The sequence below is a fragment of the Thunnus thynnus genome, chromosome 4 (assembly GCF_963924715.1).
Source record: "Thunnus thynnus chromosome 4, fThuThy2.1, whole genome shotgun sequence".
NCBI lineage: Eukaryota > Metazoa > Chordata > Actinopteri > Scombriformes > Scombridae > Thunnus > Thunnus thynnus.
Window position 1 is genome coordinate 12996354 of NC_089520.1, and position 20788 is coordinate 13017141.

General features: G+C 39.6%; 2 protein-coding genes across 4 annotated transcripts in view; one reads left to right on the forward strand and one right to left on the reverse strand.

Moving 5' to 3' along the window:
- The first annotated feature begins 2681 nt into the window (after positions 1 to 2681).
- On the forward strand, positions 2682 to 7842 carry tgm5l (transglutaminase 5, like). The gene is made up of 12 exons (XM_067588579.1): positions 2682 to 2911; positions 3257 to 3375; positions 3827 to 3955; positions 4378 to 4555; positions 4763 to 4898; positions 5087 to 5190; positions 5304 to 5543; positions 5650 to 5712; positions 5809 to 6021; positions 6154 to 6311; positions 6682 to 6818; positions 7340 to 7842. The coding sequence occupies exons 1-12, from the start codon at positions 2695 to 2697 to the stop codon at positions 7491 to 7493; spliced, it is 1848 nt and encodes a 615-aa protein (XP_067444680.1). The 5' UTR covers positions 2682 to 2694; the 3' UTR covers positions 7494 to 7842.
- Positions 7843 to 8144: 302 nt separating this feature from the next.
- eya2 (EYA transcriptional coactivator and phosphatase 2) overlaps positions 8145 to 20788 on the reverse strand; it is a 31818-nt gene continuing 19174 nt past the window's right edge. For all 3 annotated transcript variants that reach the window (XM_067586786.1, XM_067586784.1, XM_067586785.1), the window contains 9 exons: positions 19817 to 19953; positions 19592 to 19675; positions 14646 to 14735; positions 12366 to 12424; positions 11415 to 11575; positions 10615 to 10729; positions 10297 to 10418; positions 9709 to 9809; positions 8145 to 9321 (listed from right to left, as the gene is read on the reverse strand). In XM_067586786.1, coding sequence (XP_067442887.1) covers positions 9241 to 9321; positions 9709 to 9809; positions 10297 to 10418; positions 10615 to 10729; positions 11415 to 11575; positions 12366 to 12424; positions 14646 to 14735; positions 19592 to 19675; positions 19817 to 19953 — 950 coding nt within the window. In that variant the 3' untranslated portion in view covers positions 8145 to 9240. The remainder of the gene's footprint in view (positions 9322 to 9708; positions 9810 to 10296; positions 10419 to 10614; positions 10730 to 11414; positions 11576 to 12365; positions 12425 to 14645; positions 14736 to 19591; positions 19676 to 19816; positions 19954 to 20788) is intronic.

Genomic DNA, 20788 nt, shown 5'->3' on the forward strand with positions numbered 1-20788 from the left:
CCAGATAGATATATACAATAGACAGAAAGACAGATGGATAAAAAAAGGCCGCAGCCCCTGTTGTGTCTTACAGTCTCAATATTCATTCTCCAAAAATGCACCCCCCCCCCCATACTGCATACAGTACCTATCATTATAAAATGAGAACTGCGCTACTGCTTGAACATGAAAGCTGTTTGCTCCTTGAGGCAAGTCTGAACATCAACGGAAACACTGATTAGTTAACGCCCATGCTTCTATTCTGGGGCAGAAGTAACTGTTACACAACCAGGATACTAGTGTGCATGTAAATGCACTCAACATCTTACCATTCAGGTGAGCTCTGTTAGGAGGAGCTATAACTTTTTTGCTTGTAGGTTGTTGGATTAAACAATATCTGTTTAATAAAATCTTGCTGTGAACTTAAGACAGCGTGCATAAATTACACTGAAATGATTTGTGACAGACCAGTGTCACTGCATTCAACGGTATTGAAGATGGCTCTAAAAGAATAATATGTAATTCTCAACTGGCTCCTCAAAGATTTAGAGGAGCATTAGTAAAGATCAATCTGGTATTAAAATCAAATATATTTCTGATCATGAAAGGACAGATGGAATCTGTCTGCAACACAGCTGTTTTATTTCCATGCATCAAATGAGTCAATTCTAAAGAAAACAATATAAATAGGTTGCCCACACTATCTGAAGCTCACAACTAGTACATTTATTAAATATACAATGTTTTGATCTCAACTCAAGTCTATGAGCCAAATGGTTTGCTCCCTCTAAGGTCACTGGATTGGTAACCTGGTGATGGTTGACATTTATCTCTCTAATTTTTATTTATTTTTTAAAAAATATTTATTTATTTATTTTAGGACTTCTGTTGTGTGAGATTATGTTGTACTGTGTTTTTAATGCACCAACCAGGAAAATAGCACTCCTAATTTCATTGTATCTACAATTTTACAAAATGATTGAACATTACCATTTCAAAATGGTAGAAATATAAAATAGTCTATGGGTGATATTTTGAACATTATTAGAAAAAAGTCAGTCGACCAAAATAAAATCTATTTACAAATAGCAATATATTAAGTGACAATTTAATTATATTTAGAATGAAACAATACAAAAAAGAGCAGACTGTAACTGTGAAAAAGAACACATTTTGACATATAAATAATAAATTAAAGAGTTAAAAATGAAAATGAGTAAATTAAAAATGACTGAAGCCATATAAACAAAACAAAACAAAACACAGAATGCAAAGTAAAATTGTGAAGTTGGAAGTAGAAAACAAAACTGAGGATCACTGCCATTCTACATCTAATCAAAGAATATGATGAAGAGTTGATTACAGATAAGAAGAGGATTTTTGTAATTTCGTCAGTCTTGGATTCCTAGGAAGTTAAACTGTTCCTGATGACAAAAGCTTAAATCACTTCTCCTGTTCAAACAAAATTTTGCACCAACTTAGATCGCAATATATTTTATGCAAATTTGAAAGGGCTGACGTAGAGTGCTGTGGCTTGGTGACAAACTCACCCTTGCCATTTAATGGAATAATGAAACAGCACATGCTATGAAAAAACATTACAGTTCTACAGTTACAGTAGTTTGTGAGCTGTATGAATAGATACTGTAACAGCCAGAAAAGACAGTTTGTTTGATATCCCCTCGTGCTCACTGAAAATAGTTTTACTGCTCCTGCTACAAGTCTAACATCAGTTAACTGTGTTGCAAAACTTTGTAGAGCTCTGCATATGTTCCAAGAAACTAACACCTCTAGTTCTCTGTTAATCTGATAAACTGGGTGAGTCTGATTACTCATGCAAAGGCTTATGAAATTGTATGCCCCAACAAAGGGGTGCTATCCAATTCTGTTTAAAAATGTATGCGTGTTACACATTACACGCGTACCTTAGTAACAAATCAGGGAAACCAGTTCACTTTCTCACCACCTGTGACATGCCTCCGGAGGGTGGGGCAAACGTTTATATATCTGTAGAGGGTGACAGTTGGGGCATATAGCACTGCTTTGAAAAAGAGACACACACACAAATGGAAGGTGAGATTTGTCTCTCTCTTTCTCTACTCACTTTGTTTTATTCTTTAACCACCTTTGATCTTTCTATTCATTGCGTATAGACTGAATTTTAACCAGTGCCATCTCACTGTTGAATTAAATTTTGTAATGTAATTTTCTCATCTCCTTTTGTAGACTTGAGCATACAAAATGTCAACTTGGAAACATCTGAAAACCTGGAGAGACACAGGACAGAGGGCTTCAGCAGCTCTAAAGCTCTGGTGGTGAGAAGAGGAGACCCATTCAGAATCAGTCTGCAGCTGAAGGGTCGACCCTTCAACCCCAAGACTGACTCTCTGAGGATCAAAGTTATGCTAGGTAGTCTTCTGTATTATTATTATTATTATTATTATTATTATTATTATTATTATTATTATTTGATGAATGACTGTGTGGAATCATATATTTTTTTAAAGCTATTAGAGATTCTTTCAATAATCATGGGTTGATACATCAACAACCTCTCAAATGTTAAAAGTTAATCCTGACCTGAGTGACGCTCCAGTAATGGCAAATACTTTTTGCATAATTTGTTTTGTATGCAGCCAGTCTGAACCACCAATAAAAATTATTTTCTCCTCATCGTCTTTCTCTCTTCTCTCCTCAGGCCGCCTGTATGTGGTAATGCCCGTCACTTTCTCCAGGAAGGTTTCTTCCTCCCATTGGAAAGCCTATTTTGACCCAGAGATCCTGAGCCTCCAGAACCTGTCCATTTTCATCTCCTCTCCTGCCTCTGCCTCAGTGGGCTTCTACAGATTAAAGCTGTATGTGTTCACTCAGGACGGCCAGAGAAGCTACACCTATGGCAAATTCATGCTGTTGTGCAACCCCTGGTGCAGTGGTGAGTACAAACCAACCGAGTTGAACGAAAGCCTCTACAAAATTAACATAAGGGTTTGCAAGACTCTGAGGTTTTTGGTAGTTTATAATGTTACAGCAGCAGTGAGGCTGAATGACTTCATTCTCTCATTCATCACCTTGAATCACTTATTATTAGTTCCTTTTATGGGAGTCTAATCAGTAAATCATAGTGACTTAAATATATAGCAGCAGTTTTGGAAAATAGATGAGCATTAAAATGAGCATTGTAATTGAAGACTTAAGCTATTTATGGTGTATCCAGTAGCATGTATTTTAAAATGTATATATGGGAATGCACTAAATGTCCAATGTTTATGTCTTGCAGAGGATGCAGTTTACGTTCCCTTTGAGGACCAGCGAGAGGAATACGTCCAGAACGACTCTGGGTTGCTGTTTATGGGGACAACTAGAAACCTCGTGTCAAGACCGTGGTCCTTTGATCAGGTATGAAAACAATATCTGTTGAGCAGAATTTTTTGTATATGCTCCATAAGAAAAAAAAAAATCACTAACCTCAGCTGTCTGGTGATTTCTGAGGCTGCCGCATTGAATTATTTATTGTAGTGTTATTTTATTGGATTGCATTTCACTGTATCAGATTTTGCTTTTAGTGCATCCACTTTCTGTATAAACCTTAAATCCTTGAGTTGGATTGAAACAAACTCACAACGAAAAATTTTATGTGAAGGGGAATTTTAGGAAAATAGATACTACTAGTAGTATTAGGTAAAACTCAAAAAACAAATTGCATAGTCCAGTGTTGATACTCAACAGGTGACAAAACATACCGTGACTACAATTGACACATACTGGCCACTTGTTTAGCATGGGTTGTGCTTCAAACATCATTAAAAATTCATCTAATTCTCTCATTTCTTTCCCTCTGCCTGTTAAGTACGAGCCTGGTGTCCTGGAGACGTGCATGAATCTGCTCCAAATCAGCCCTCAGCACCAAAAGAACAGAAGGATGGACTACCTGAACCGAAACAACCCCATCTACATCAGCCGGGTTGTGTCTGCCATGGTGAGTGTGAACAGATTCCTACACACAGAGAAAAAGAACACATGAACACATAAACCTCCAAGATGGGAATAAATCATTTGCTACCAGTATTCTGTTTCACTGATTTTTTTTTATTTACCTTGTCTGACAACATGAGCGTCACTGCTGCTTATTAAGAACAAGTCGTGGCTTGAACTGGGACTTTGTGTTCCTGCAGATTGTGAAGATAAACACACACCTGTTGCACAGTTATAAACACTAAATGTCACATGCAGGGACATGTTGCAGTAAAACTGTCAATCAAAGTAGTTATTAAACTTCAGTTGGGAGTCAAATCATCACCCTTCATCATCGAAGATGTGAGATGCCCCAACATGCTTTATGATGTTTGGGAGCTGAAAAAAAAAAGAAAAGAAAAGAAAATGACATTTCTGTTTTTGTAGATCAACTGTGAAGATGACCGTGGAGTGCTGAAAGGAAACTGGTCAGGGTCTTTCAAAGAAGGTGTTCATCCCTCCACGTGGACTGGGAGTGGAGACATCTTGAGACAGTGGGCCTTGACTGATTTCAGACCAGTCAAGTATGGACAATGCTGGGTATTTGCAGCTGTCATGTGCACAGGTAATAACACCCTGATGATTAAAAACATTTCAAATGGGATCAGATTTTTGGTTTCACTGATCAGTACCACGCCTCTCAAATTCTCTGTCATGATTGACATCTTATCAGCTTTGATTACACACTGAACTGTTTCTTCCATGACGCAATGTTGAGTTATTGTCATCGGTATGTAAATACCTATGTCTGTGTTTTAATTATATCTTTCAGTCATGAGAGTTCTTGGCATTCCTTGCCGCGTCGTCACCAACTACAACTCTGCCCACGACACCAACAAGAACCTTGTGATTGAGGAGTACTACAACGAAAAAGGGGAGAAGCTGAATAACAGCAATGACAGTATATGGTCAGTAGTTATGTAACTGATGGATCTGTTTATGTGGCAAAGATGATAAGCAGTTTTTGTGATACTTTGGGGAAATTTTGTAACGTTACGCTAGGTTATGAAATCACTTTTTGAGATGAATAAAAGATTTGTAAAACAAAAAAGCCACTAATAATCTTATGATATTTCATTTTTGCCTTCCACAACAGGAACTTCCATGTGTGGGTGGAGTGCTGGATGACTCGACGGGATCTGGGATCTGGAATGCAAGGCTGGCAGGTTTTGGATCCAACCCCCCAGGAAAGGAGTGGAGGTGTGTGAGAAACCTTGTTGGTACTGTTGTGAGAAGTTTCTCACTTTTTTGGTCACCTCTGAACTTTTACGACTCAATATTGTAACCTGTTTTTCTTCCTTCTTTTACCCCAGGAGTGTTCTGCTGTGGCCCAGCCCCTGTCAAAGCGATCAAGGACCAGCGCATGGACCTGTTTTATGACATCCCCTTTGTCTATGCCGAGGTGAACGCTGACGTCTACACAGTCATAGTGAGCAAGGGTCGGGTGGTCAACTACAGTAAAGACACAGAGAGAGTTGGATCCCTCATCTGCACCAAGGCCGTAGGCACCCCCAGACTCCAGAATATCACAGGAGACTACAAATTTATCAAAAGTATGATCCAAAAAGAAAAATACTTTCATCTATCTGGTTTCTAACTGCTGTTCGCTCTCAGGCTTAAATAGTTGCTCACTTTTTTCTTTCTATCTTTACAATAAAGGCCCAACATCAACACTTACATCAAGGAGCTCCGCAATATCAGAAGACTCAACACTAAGGAGAGGTAATTAAGAATTCTGATTTTCAACACATTAATCAGACTCATCAACTGTTTAAACACAAGTCATCTCATGCACTGGCTGTCATGTTGTTTATACAGCAGGCCCGTCCAAGGGGGTGCTAGTCTTCCTGAGCCTGGATAAAGCTCCGGTCGCCGGGGAGCCCATCTGCTTCACAGTGAAAATCGTCAACAAGCGGAGTGTCGCCAAGGTGATGAAGGTGCATCTCAATGCCCAGGCCAAAGAATACAACCACAGCCCCTCAGACACCTTCTGGGAAACCAACGGCGTCGTGCAACTGGCCCCTATGGAAGGTAATTTACTTTCCACTCACTCGCTGACTCATATTTTCATTTCTGAAAGGATTGTTGTTTCAAATTTGGACTTGATGATTAGTTTCACACGTTGTCTTCTTTCTCTTTCTCCCTCTGTCTCTCTTTTTACAGTCAAGGTGCTGAGCCAGCAGATCCTCCCAGCCCAGTATGAAGACGTGGTGGGAGATGACCTGATCAACCTTGCAGTAGTCCTGGAGGACATAGACAGTCAGGAGCACATCCTGGCCTCAGAGGAGTTTAATATCGCCAGCCCAAACCTCCTCATACAGGTACTTTAGAAACAGCGAGACTATGAATGTTAATCAGCAATAGTTTAGATTGTAATGTCACTTGTATTACTCAAGAAAAAACATGTAGGTATTATCTGTGTGATGGTAACATTACACAGTGAATCTGTTCTGACCAGATGAACTCACTGTTGCCTCAAATGCATGATTCACTGACAAGAATAAAAACCTACTTAACTTAATTTAAAATTTTATGACCAACCATACCATAGATATCATTATAAGGAAAGAATAAATGTAGATGTGAGAGCTGTAATAAACAGAATGTATATAATGTGGTCTAACTTTAAAGTTATTTGAGTGGTAGTTTACGGTGAGAATGAGGGTTCACTAACACAAATTTCTCCTTCAGGTTCCAGATGAAAACTTTATCATGCGTAACAAAGAGCAGACCGCCACAGTGATCTTCACCAACCCATATTCTCAACCAGTGAGCGGAGTACTGACTGTAGTCGGGGCCGGACTGATCCCAAACAAACTTCAGTTCAGGTTAGACGGATGTTTTATTGTCTTCATTCTTTATGCTGAATGTTGTAGGCATGTTGTCATTTATGCACATCTTGAATAGTTGCAAAATAAATAGCTGAAGTAATGCTCAAATATAGGAGTGTCAATGTGCAGCGCATAACTGTACACAGTGTGTCTTTGTTAAAGGAATGAAGACTTCGCACTTGTCATACTTGTATTTGTTCTGCTTATGTTTATGTTCAGTGTTCAGACAGGTGTGTCTAAGATAAATGTTCAAAGACAAAAAGTGCAATTAGCTATAGACAAATATATAATCTAATAAATTAATGTGTGCTAAATTTAGACATTCCCAGGGGATCATTTTAGCTCAACTGTCACAAACTAAATTGTTTGATGCAATCTGCTCCAACCAGGTGAACAGAAGCCACAGAATACTTTTTGACAAAGCAGCTAGTGTCAGCTATTCACAACTACTGCAGCAGTAGTGCTACTTCAACATTTCGAAAACCTTTGTGTTATATCTTCTCTGTGTCGTCCTGCAGGATGCTCCCGCTGCGTCCAGGAAGAAGAGTGGAGCAGCACATCACCTTCATCCCCAGCATGGTGGGAACAAAGATGCTGCAGGCAAGCCTGACACTCACAAATATCAACTCCACTATCAGAGGCTTCAAGATGGTCTCTGTCAACCGTGCTTAGATCCTTTTTTTTTCATCTTTTTGCCTCTCATTTGGCTTAGTTGTTGCACTGGGGTACAGTACATTTCTATTTTCAGATTTGCCTGTAAAACACAGTTCTTATAAGATGTAACAGCTCAGTTTTTCAACTGAAGGCAGAACAAAAAAAGACAGGTGATATCTGCTGCTTATGTCTAGTGCCATCCAACCGAAGTAATCCTCATGTTTATGTATTGCCGTCTATGAAAATGTGAATGTATGCTGTATTTATTTGTTTTGCTATTTATTTTGCTGTTTATGTGATTGAGCTGTGAAAATCAATATTGCAACTAGGGAATCTGCCTTTTCACTTGAAATTGTAAAGCCGCAAGTATTTTTTGAATGAATTATTGTGCTTTTTGCTCAGTTTGAAAAAAATAAAAAATGTGTTTAAATATATTGTAAATCACTTTTTTTTGACAGTCAAAAATCTGATTTTATGTTAATGCAGTTCTTTTACTGCCCTGTAGAGGGAGACCTTTCCTTAAAAAAACAACAGCATGAACATCTTGATAATTACATGTAATTCACACGAGAATCATTAATCATTCATTTATTCACTTGTAATTAAATCCACTTTTGTTTCATACAAATGTGCGAAATTAAATGAAACTCGACTCACCTTTCCCCACAATACAATTAATTTATCTTTATTAATCTATTTTAACTGTCTGTCAAAAACAAATCCACAATAAAGCATTATATACAAATAATAGCTAAGCTGACAGGCAGTGGAATAGGCACATGCACAACCATACCAGTTCATCTATATTACAAACAGGTTATTAGGAAATTAACCAAGGACAGAAAAGAAGGAGAATTAAAACAAAACATACAAACATATACAACCCAGAATCAATACGGATTGAAGCCCCAGCCTAAAACGCAGCATCTTCAAGACAACTTCTTAATAAAACATGTTTACAAGAGCATATTTTTGGTCTTTGAAGGGGATTGTATTATGGCGAGCTCCCAAACTGTGTATACCTCATTTTGTTGTAGAATTTAACCAACAATAAATAGCTCACATTCTTATGGTAAAATACAATCAGACTATTTTGAATAGCCTCTAACTATGAGAAGAATGATATTTGACATTCATCTAGCTGACATTTGAATAAAACAGTTCTATCAAATCTATCCCGAGTAACATCACAACTTTTAAGTTTGTTTCTAATTTTCTTTTTGGTCAGCAAAAAATGTGTTTGGTCTCACAACAAATAAAAAAAACAACACAGCAGAACAAACAATCTAACAACAATGTGAGCTTTGTTATCCATGCAGACGTACTCACTGTGTTCATTAAACAGGATGTAAGGTTTTGCATTCAGTGCAACACTTTTTCACGTACAAAAGTGGGACACCATAAAGTTGAGATGAAATAAATTTTAAAAAATGAGTTAAAAAAAGTATTTGCAGTATTAACCATAGTTCCCTGGGGTTAGTTATGACGCTTTGGTCCCTTTTTTTTTTTACTTCAGTCTTTAATTTTGGTCCAGCACTTTTGGCTTCATGTTTATGTGTCATAGATATACTGCAGCTTTGCTTCGAAATCCTCACAGTTCCTCTGGCTTGGTGTGTGAAATTGTCCGCCTAGTTGCTCACTTGAAATAGCGATACTGACTCTGAATCAGTCTCTAGGGGCACCTTCACCCTCTATAGCTGCACTCAACGAGTTCAGGAGCTTCTCATAATTTGGTGGAAGAGCAGAGCGTGACAGCAGGCGCCCTCTAGAGGTAGTCCAGCTCCAGTGCATGGCTCAGAGCCTCTAGGTCGGCCCGACAGGACACCCTCCAGAACGGCATGTTCTTCTGAGAAAACAAAAATAAAATAAAAACTCAATACAGGTTTAATGTGAAACATGCTAACTTAAGGCAGGCATACTTGCAGATGCATTGCAGATGTGAAATACAGACTGCGGTTTGTAGGGGGATTGTAGTAAGTGACAAAGTACATGAGGATAACATGATGGACTTTAATATACAAAAGCGTAATGCAAAGAAAGATTTGGTGAATTTCCAAATCCAGGAAAAAATGCCAACATTCCATGTAAAGACTTTTCTTAAAAAAACCCCCAAAAAACAAAAAACAAATGCCGGCACAGAAGCTGGAGAAATCCAGTGTGTCTTAAGGTTAACTGATTAGTTGTGGCTCATTTTTCAGCAGTCAGCGTCATAAAAAGACAGATTGAGTTATACCTTCTTGGCCACGGTCTCTTCTTCGGCTCCATCTCCTATCACCACATACACTGCTCTCCGGCCAAACCTCTGAGAGACACGCTCAAAACAGCTTTCTTTGCCTTTGAAAATAAGGGAAACCAGAAGTTGCAATGTTAAAAACAGCGCCTTTGAAGAAAGACTTTAAAAGGGGAAATGTATTTAATACGTTTGCATTATAGAGGAGATCACTGTTGATCGTATAATTTATTATCTTCATTATCGATTAATCTGTCAATTATTTTCTCAATTAATCAATTAATTATTTGGTCTATAAAATGTTAGGAAATGATTCTTAAATGTCTTGTTTTGTCCCGACCAGCAATCCACAACCCAAAGATTTTCAGTTTACTGTCGTAGAACACAAAAGAAACCAGAAAATATTCACATTTGAGAAGCTGGAATCAGAGAATTTGGACATTTTTGTCCTTAACAAATTACTAGTTATTAGTTAGCAGTTAATTCAATATTTGACAACTAATCGATCAATCAACTAATCGTTGCAGCTCTCGTGTAATCGATTCATGTGATTACTCTCTCCTTGTCCCTTCTTCCTAAGATTTTCCTCACCTGTCTTGGTGGCGCTGTATATGTTCTCTATGGGGAAGGCTGAGCCGAGGCCGTACAGTAGCACCTTGGAGAGTGCTGGGATGAGCTGGGTGGTGGTCACCAGTACATTCACACAGTTGGGCCTGAGACAAGAGAAGACAGGCATGTTTATTCCATGGTTAAGTTAGGACTCACGCAACAGCAGGGACCAACATAACTTCTACTTATAATAGGATATGGAGCAGAATCATCATCAAACACAATGCTGTAAAGTCTTTTTTTTCATAAATACAGCTCAAGTTAATTGATCTGCTGATGTAAATCAAGCCATGAACTGACCTCGAGTTGATGAGTGCCAGGGCCTTGAGTGCTTGAGTCAGCCAAAGGTCAGTCAGGACCTCCATCTCTCTCCTCAGCTGTAACCACTCCTCCCGCTTGGGGCTGCCCAGCAAACCTACATATACGTCAGGGAGAAGCACAAGCTTAATGACCTCAACTCTTATGGTTCTAATGAATACATGTTTATTTATTGAGATGTTGCAAAACTTTATTTTGACAGCAAGACTGTGTGCAGTCCCTGGATGGATGATTTTCACACAACATCCTCTAGCCAAAACCTCAAACACATGGTTTCCAGTGGAGTTAAAGCAGCCAGCTGTAATCAGCAGTACCTTTGCTCAGCCAGTGCACAAGGGCTCAGACTGAACAACTTCTGACTCACAAACAAACATGTCTCCTCCATTTCAGCTTTTTCATCACATCATGATTCAATTAATTTAATAGGTAATACGTCTGTATTGAACCATTTTTTTTTTGTTCATGTTTATCATCATATCTTCACTGCATTTTCCTCTCTACTTCACTTTTCTGAAGCAGAACAGCCAGATAACAACTTGATACGAGCAAAAATCCCAATCAAAGCATTTTTGTTTGAGTCCGTACTTTATTCAGTTTCTACTCTAGTTTGAAGTTAATTGCAACATTATCCTGACTTAACATGATTCATTTCTTGACATTATTAGGTCTTTTTTGTTGCTAGAAAACCCCATATAACTCAAATTAGACCTCAGAAAAAACTAAGCAAATCTAAATACATTGGCTACCTATATATAGCAGTGTTAAATAAAAAGACAGCTTACCCCCAACATTATTCTTGTATGTGCTGTAAATCTCCTTGACTCTACGGTATCGGAAAGCCAGTTTCCTCATCCAGTCCACCCCTCCGTGGACCCCTGACCCCAGGCACAGAGAGCCGGCCCCCGCTGGGCTCTGGAAGCCGTCCGTCCCAAAGTTGTAAGTGCTGAAGGATCACAATACAGGAAGCAGCCAGGATATAGATCATAAAGACACAAACTGCATTTTTCCAGAGATGCTTATACTGTAGTAGCACTATAATAAGTGTTTCATAAGGGATGCTCTATGAAATGGTGCAACTTTTTTTCATGCATACATTTTTCTTGCTCTAGGAATCAGTTCAGCTGTTTCTAAGTCAGAACAAGAAAGCAGTGCTAAAACCATTCATCAAATTTTTGGAGGTGTGCCAGCGCAACCACAAAAATTTCAGACATAAGAAACAACTGTAAAGCTGAAAATCTTAGACACTGACTTTTAGCTGTGAATGAAGCTTTGTCAGTAAGAAATCATGAAGGATATACGTTCACCGAGGGTAGGATAAATATAAAAACCATCTTTGAGAATGAAAAGGGCCAAAGTAAAGTTCAATAAAATAAATACTTCAAAAAAGTAGTTTGGTACAGTCTGGCTCTTTCTCAAATCGCTCCTTAAAGTATCCTAAAGTGCTTCAAGAGGTTTATGTAATAAAACGTCTGGACTGAGGGAGACAGAGAGAATGATAAAGAGATATTTTGATGAGAAATGAAAGCATTGGATAATCCTGCGACATATTATATGGCTGTGGAAGTCAAGGAAATAAAAAGACATGCACATGCTTGCATGCATGAACACACACAGACCCACACGTCTCATCTCTCTTCTCCTGTGCACTAAAACCCAGAGGGCAAGTCTGGTTCACGAGCCACAGTAGAACTGTCAGTGTGTCTCTAAGTACAGTAACACAGTAGAAGCTTTACCTCAGGTCCTGTCCATTGTCATCTGATGCCACGTCATCAATATGAACCTGGTCACATTCCTGGGAAATGAAAAAGAGAGCGGATATATCAAGAGATCCATTTCAGAGTGGAGCCCTGTACAGGCAGGTCTCTCCTCTTTAGGGGAGCCTCCGGGAGTGATAGCAGCTTCAGAAATAGAAAAAAAACCCCAGCTAAAATAAAAGACAAGGAAGGAGGAAATAAGGTGTCGGGACACGGGACAGTAAGGCGCCAGAGATATGGGACAGTCAACATAGCTGGACAATTCTAGAGTAACCGCTTAATAAATTAAAGTAAATCTGCATTTTTTTATAGAGCTTCCAACATTTTGGTTTTAAAAAATTGCTTAAGAAAGGTCCATTGTCTTTGACAAGCACAGTGGTGTGCATGTTGTTCCTCTCTATTGGACCTTAATGCAACCAACCGCACCACAGGGATTAAAACCACACTGTAGCTTAAACATGTGGTGGCAGCCAAAACACCTTCAGCAATATGCAGTTAAATCAGAAACTTGAAAACAGTAATGAAGATTGGATATGTAAGACAAAAACAAAAACAAAGAGTGTAAGTAAATCATGATAGACTTAGAGAAAATATAACACAGCCTCTGAACCTCACAACCTTCTATCATTCACACACACGCAGATACACACACAACCATGTGCACATATGTACAGAACCAGAGTCTTAGAATAACTCTTACATGTCACGCCGTGACAGGCTCTCCTATCAGCTTTCAGCCATCTTTTTTTTTAAAGATATGTTTTTGGGTGTCTTTGCCTTTATTCAACGGTTGATGGTGGAGGGTGTGGGGGGTTGGTAGGGAGGGCGGCATGACATGCAATGGGGGTCCCCAGGTGGTTTCAAACCAGGGACGTTGCAGTTATGCGGCATGTGCTGTAACCATTCGGCTACCACGGCGCTCCGGCCTTCAGCCATCTTGAGACAGACACAGACGCTACCTCATCTTCCCTCCATCTCTACATAACTCAATCCCCAGGGGCTGCAACCCACCTCCTACTCAGGTGCCATCCACCCCTGCAGAGCCGGGACTAACACCGATATCAAGAAAAGGACCCCTTTAACACTCAGAGAAGGTCCACACAGTAACTACTTTTAATATAATCTCATTTTATGTTAGTTTTACGAGCTGGGAATGAAGTGGAATATAGCCGCAGTGATCTACTTATATAAGTTTTTTTAAAAAGGAAAATTTCAACTGGAAATTCTGACTTTGTTTAATCTGGCAGCCAATTACAATTATGTGATCTTCTGCTGGTATTACAGTCATGACAGCAGCGATAGCACTCGTAGCCACAGATGTAGCTACTGACATAGCAAGGACAAGATAATTGTACCTCAAGACTTAACAGGAGTTGTCAGCCCACTGTGGCTTATTGCTTTGGAGATTTACTGAGCCCTGACAACAAAAGAGGGGATAAAAACAGGGTTTGCAAATGGCTTTGTTGGCTCCTTTCCCTCCTCTCGACTGTTCCTCCTCCCATTTGACTAATTTTCCTCTCGGATACTCAGACACACACCTATAATTACAGCACAAAGTGTACTTGTTCTCTCTCTCGTCGTCCCTCTCTAATCTGTTTTCTTTGTCAGAACAAGGCAGTGGAATTCACGATGAAAAACATATGCACTGTTCAGTCACTAGCAGGTAGTAAAACTGCATTTTAATGACCACTTGGAGTTGAGAAGAGTCCTCACTGTTAGAGGTTGCATCAATACCCATATTAACTTTTTTAAACTGGATTTTTAGACAGAAGTTTGGGTCTAACGGTAAGAGCACTTATGCCAGGAGTTAACAACCCCTCCTTTTAATTTTCTTGCTGCACCGTCACTCCAGGAAGGGAAATTGTTTGGAAAATGCTGCCACTGTGCTTTATGCCAGGTAAGAAAACAGCATCAAAATGTCAAACCTCTTGCTAGGCAGTTGAGGGGAAGGTTTTCTGGTAAGCAGTATACCAGCTTGTACTGTTGGATGTGTTTTCACTGCTTCTATTTTCCAGCTTACTGGAAAAATTCTCAGTGTCACAATTATTGCAAAAACACTGAGATAAAGTGTGCTGCGTAGTGAATATGAAATAATTAAGTAGTAAGACGTTTGGATAAAGTAAGGCATTATTTTGCTGAGATGAGATTAAAGAGAGAAAAGTTAACGAAATATTTTATTATCCTACATTTTTCTAAACATGCTTCCACATAACTTTTTTGTCATGACTCACGAATTATTACACAAATTTAAAAACTCACCTCAAGGTCATTGAAGAAGAGTCTTGAGTCGGCAAGATTGAAGATCATCTCCTCCATCCACAAACCAAGAGACACTGCCTTCGAGGAGTCCTAATGCACACACACACACATCACCATGAAAATTAATACCTTGCTTTGAAAACCACACTACACAGTTGCCTGTATTTGTTATCATCTGAAATCTACAAAGAAGGATAAAGAAACAAAGTGAAATGATTGAATGAGTGTAAAGAACCGGGATTAAACTTCCTCTCTAAGTGTCTACAAGTTGCTGTTTACAATTCTGTAGTTACTATTTGGACCTAAACATAAGGTACTTAATTATTTCTGGCTTCTTAAACCAAAACTACAACCAATTAATTTCCGGACAATTTATTTTTCATCAGTCAAATGTGTTTCTATGTGTAGATGTGTATATATTTATGTCTTGATGCATGTTCAGTGTATATACAGTGGAAACAAATTTCCCCCCAGGGACAATAACATCTCTCTTATCAGCCAGAGTCACATATATCTAAACATATTAAATGAAAGAAAACTGGTCTGTGGTTTGACCTACTTAATAAAAATGATGTCAGAACAATAGCCCACTTCAGCTGTGGCACCCTTGATAATTAGTTAATAAATACTAAAATTGTGAGCTTGGGCAGAGATTGATGGCCTAAGAGGTTTGATATTTAGAGAATAATCAGTTAAATCTGATTATTGAACATCATTACTCTTGTCATCATTCTTGTCTTGTCAGTGCAGCCGCCTGCTTGTCTGTCTCAACAGCTTTCCTTTCACTTCCTCAGCAAACTCATCAACTGGATTGACATAAACAGGTTTTAGGGAGAGGCAAGTGTGAATATTTATCTGTCAATCAAACGCTCTGCTGATCCTTATCTTAAACATTTCTTTTTCAGACCTATTTGTTTTAGCTCGCCAATTCCCCCCCCCCTCTCCACTGGCCCTTTTCCCTGATTCATTACAGTAAATACAGACTCATTAAATGACTCTTAGATTCAACTCTGTTATATCATCTCAAGGCTTAAACGATCATATCAGTTCAACTACAAATACTTTTTTGCTGGCTAATGGTTTTCAGTGGTTTACCATGAAAACATACAGTAATGTAACTATAATGTACCAACTTTACTAAGTATCTAGAGCCAAGCTAGTGGCTCTGTGAGGCTGTACTGAGGCACAGCTTTGAGTTAAATGCTAACATATGCTAACATGCACAAAATGACAATGCTAACATGATGATGTTTAGCACCTATAATGTTTACTACGTTTAGTTTACCGTGTTAACATTTGTAAATTAGCACTGAACATAAAGTACAGCTGAGGCTGATGGGAACGTCATTAGTTTGCTCAGAAGCTGAAATTAAAGTTTCGACATGATGATGGCGCTAGAGGGAAAGTTACAATTCATCCTGTGGGGCACATGCCTGTGCACAACTTCATGTAGGACTACAAATAACAATTATTTTCATTTTTTGATCTGTTGATTATTTTCTTGGTTAATCAATTGTTTGTTTGGTACGTAAAATGTGACAAAATGGCTAAAAACACTGATTACCATTTCCCAAAGCCCAAGACGCAACCTAAAATGTCTTGTTTTGTCCCGACCAACAGTCCACAACCCAAATATATCCAGTTTGCTATCATAGAAGTATTAGTATTCTTCTTTAAAATGATGCAAAGTGATGAATCGATTAATATAATAATTGCCAATTCATTTTCTGTCTTTCGACTAAGCGCTTCATGGACCAAATGTTGCAGCTCTAATTTCATGGATTAGCATGAAATCAGTCTGGATCAAAGTTGCCACCTTTAGAGCCATGCTACTTGTGTGGCTGAAAACGAAAGCAGACTTCATGTTCACTGTGATGGATTCCACAAGTTACGCAAGTTATCATCAAGTTAAATTGATTTTCATGCGAGGAATTGAATGGAGATCAGGGAAAAAACCCCAAAAATCTTAAACAAATGAGCTAAAACATGCTGGCATGATCCTTCTCTACACTTCTCTACCCTGAATTTTCCACTTTATTTTTGGCTGGACCGCAACAGTGGAGCCAGCCCTACACACGGGAATATCTCTGACTGACTGAGTGAGTGATGAAGTTACACCATTGGTCGGCCAGCTGAGTGTTGGAGTTTCCCCATTGGCCATTGATCTTTCAAAACGAATCGGCGCAAACAGTTTTCTATTACATCCTTACTGCGGTTCCACTGACTGCAGCTCATTCCCAAACTTATCGCACATTAGAGCGCCCTACAGCCAAGCCAGCAGATGCCCTAACTCAGTCTGCACCTGGACTCACATGCCATTACTGAACGACTGTCGGAGGAGTACCCGCACATGAGGTCTGCGGCCTCAGTGCCAGCGGGCAGTGTCACGTTGCTCCTTGAGATGATGTCGGCAGCTCACCCAGTGGTGCGCCTGGGGCTGCTGCACATGAGAAACCTCTAACGTTGGTTTTTGTGTGGTTTTGGCTGCATCCAAACTGGGACAAATAACTGAGCTTGCAAAGAGAGAACAGTTCTCCATGCACCGGAGGGAGTGCGCACAGCACCTCAAATAACAATCACTGCATTTATGACTTTTTTTTTTACTGAAACGTAACTTAACCATGTCATGAGATATGCTGCTTCAATACACTTTAACAACAAATATTACTGTGACCACTACAGAAAATTGCAGATGCACATTTAATATCCAGGAATTCACATTATAGACACTACTGACTATCCCTGTAACAAATTGGCTGTACCATGTATGGTCAATGTGGCCATTGACCATACACGGTACAGCCATATACTAGGTTTTGACCTAGGCTTGTTTTTTAGGTATTGCAGATTTCACCTGGATACACCTGTCAAGTTACACCAGGAAAAGAAAAGGTATGTCTGATATGTTTTGTTTCTTTTGTGCCCTCTTTCAGTGTTTTGGACAACACTTCACAGCACCCAGCATCTCTCCGTCTGTTCTTTTTCTCTCACATGGAAATAAACCAAACAAATACCCAGGTGTTGTGTTACACTAACTTCATTTTTGTTTCTTAATAAACAAAAAATCATCATCCGAAGAAACACATGAATCATAATGTGCGGGCAGTCAGGCTGACAAACTGCGTGGGCGTGTTCTAGACTACAAAAGCAGGTGTGTGTACGTATGCGTGGTGTATTGTTTTGATGGTACCCTTGACAAGTCTTTGGCAGCGAGACAGGAGAAGCAAAGGGGTGTCAGCCAAAGGTGAATGTGAGATTAGTGCATCTGAAATAACTAGCAGAGCTGTCTCCTGGCTCAGAATGGTAGAGAAGGGCTTGATGACACAAACGGGGTAAATGATGACAATTATAAAATACACCCCCTTCAAAAAAAGGGTGTAAAGAGAAAGAGGACTGAGGGAGGAAAAGTTCAATAGGAGGAGTAGGATGACAAGGAGAAAATGACGAGGGGGAGGATTGAGAAACACCGTCCAAAAGAGAAAGAAACGAATGGAGAGGATGAAGAGGGAGGGGTTAAAGGCTTAAACCAGGGTCATTCTTCTTGTCTAATAGTTGAAATAATTATTGGTAATCACCTTCCTTTAAAAAAGAGGGCTGAGTCTATACAGAGGGATGAATAAAAGCCTCTTTCTAAAATAATCCCAGACAAGAATTTGAGAAGAAAGCACCCAAAACATTCAGTTCCCACCTTACGCAGGGGATGTTTGACAAGAAAGACAGAGCCAGGGAAGAAAATTCACACACTAGAGGACAGAGCAGGGTGCTGTATGATAGATGAGATAATGGAAGAGCCCTTACGGAGGGAGGGGGGGGGGGATCAGCTCCTCATGTGGATCTCCGTTCACCTCTGGCTCACCAAGCTGGTGAAAACAACTGTCTTTCAACACGCCCATTAGTCTTTCCTGCATGCTGGGCCCAGACTTGCCTTTACGTATAGGCTCAAACATTTGTTTATGATAAGAGTTTAATAGGCTGATCCCTAATGGGAAGAGCATGAGGCTGTTAAAACTAGACAGAGAACGGGACCCAAACCAAGATAAAGTGGAGGAAATTCATGCCAGAAAAAAGCAGCATTATGGTTGTCAGACTAAGATGAGTTAGCTGCAAATTTGGGAGGGAGAAAAAAAACAAAAAAAAAACGTTGCTAACTTGTAAGACATCTTGACGCTTTGGACTGTTAATCTGTTTTTCCGCTGTCACTCATTCAATTCCTCTGCCGCTGCATGAGTTTTGATGTCAGAGTCTATCCAACTGAGCTTCCCTGGTTCCAGCAGCGGGGTATTTGGGTGGTGGAAGGAATCAGGAATTTTTGGCACATGAGTCACATTTCAACACATCCACTCTCTTGCTCTACAGTATCTCTTTCTTTGTCTGTCTTCCTCTCTTCACCCGCTCTCCGTGGCAGAAAAAAAAAAGAAAGAAAAAGAAACAACGGCATGCATGGCCTGCCCGGGGGGCTGAACCGATCAGAAACGCTGCTCTCAAACTCCCATCAGCCTTGTGTCAACCCGCAGGGGGACCGTGAGAATTCAAAACACAGATCCCCGGCCAAAAACAAGAAATGCACTGTCCACCCCTTGTCAGCTGCCTGTCTGTTGTGTAAAGGTCCCGCTGGCTGTCAATCACGCCGCAGGATGCCGGGGTAGCTAAACAACCCCAGTGCATTATGAAAAGAAACAAGAGGGCAAAAAGGCAAAACAGCCAGCGTGTGAAAATGCTCAGGGATGGGAACCAAAGGTTGTGGACTCGGCTCAGGCTGTCAAACCTTTGACTGTTAATCAAATAAGCACTGAGACAAAGGGGGATTTGACTAAAGCAAGATGATGCCAGTTTATTGTTGTGCGGGTTTTGTGCCAAACTGTGCCTACCTATTGTATAATTAACTGTCAAAGTGTGCAAAATAACTCTTACAGTAAATGACAACGGGAGGGGTCGTATCAGCGTACCTTGCCAAATCGTGAGGAGAAGGTTCCCGTGAGGAGCGAATGGAAAATGATGATGGTTTCATCCAGGTCCCAGATAAACACCCGCTGCAGTGAAATAACAGATATGTAATGTTAACCTCATGAAAGTTTATGTGTTTGATGTGTGTGTGTGAGAGAGAGAGTGAGAAAGACAAATATTGTAGAGAAATACTGATAATTTTCAAAACTGTGAGAGTGTGTGTTTACCTCTATATCAGAATCCAGAGGTGGAGCAGGGTCACTGACTCTTTTCCTCCCCCTCAACTTCCCGTCTGACCCCCTTCGTGCTGGGACCCCCTCCTCTTTACCTGGTGTGGGGGGACTGGGCGGCGGGTGGTACTCTCCTAAGACACACAGATAAAACAAAGTTGCTAATCAGACTTTCTAATACAGTTTATTCTCCAGATTTGGACTCTGCGTGATTAAATCGAGAGCATGTTAATATCGTATACAGATTCATAACAAAACATCGGCACACAGCAGAAATGAAGTGCAGAATAAATCACTCAAACAAATCAAGGACATTCTTCAAAAGGGCACCTACTTTACCATATCTCACTGTAAGGGCACAAAGTTTTAAAACCACTTAAGCCACCTAGCATACTGCTCCACATGTTTGAGATTGTATGAAAACTACAGCTTTTTCCTTGTAAATGAGACATGAAGCAGCTTCATTTAACTCCACAGAAAATGGTCTACCTCTCTTGAAACTGCTGTGCTGCAGTAAATCAGTGTTTATATTTTATATGTTGTAGAGTTAGGTGCAGCTTGCTAAAATACAAATTGTGAAATTAAAAAAAAAAACAACAAAAAACAATATATACTGTATATGCTCTGATTTTGCAGCCTTGCTAGAAAATTAAATATTTTACAAAATGGGAAAAAAAGAGGCAAAATTAATTTGCTATCTAGACCGTGACATTACAATAAAATACAAAAAAACTGTCTATGATTTCAGTTTTCATGCAACACATACTTTTCAACTTTACTGTGAATTCAACATGAAAGAATAAATAGTTTTATTTGTAATTGTATTTTGTGTGAGTGTATCTGTGTACATGCCCTGTGTATGGTGTCTTTGTGTGTGCTCATTTATGGCTTCCCTTTGTCATGTAATGTGGGTTTTTATTAGACAGCTCCTACCCTGAGCTGTCTTTTATTTAGACAGCTCAGGGTACT

What these genes read in the sequence shown, in the direction of transcription:
- tgm5l (XM_067588579.1), top strand. Translation starts at nt 2,695, where the DNA reads ATGCCCGTCACTTTCTCCAGGAAGGTTTCTTCCTCCCATTGGAAAGCC. An exon ending in AGACTACAAATTTATCAAAA is followed by an intron (nt 5,544 to 5,649) that starts GTATGATCCAAA and finishes TTTACAATAAAG; the next exon opens with GCCCAACATCAACACTTACA. An exon ending in AGACTCAACACTAAGGAGAG is followed by an intron (nt 5,713 to 5,808) that starts GTAATTAAGAAT and finishes TTGTTTATACAG; the next exon opens with CAGGCCCGTCCAAGGGGGTG.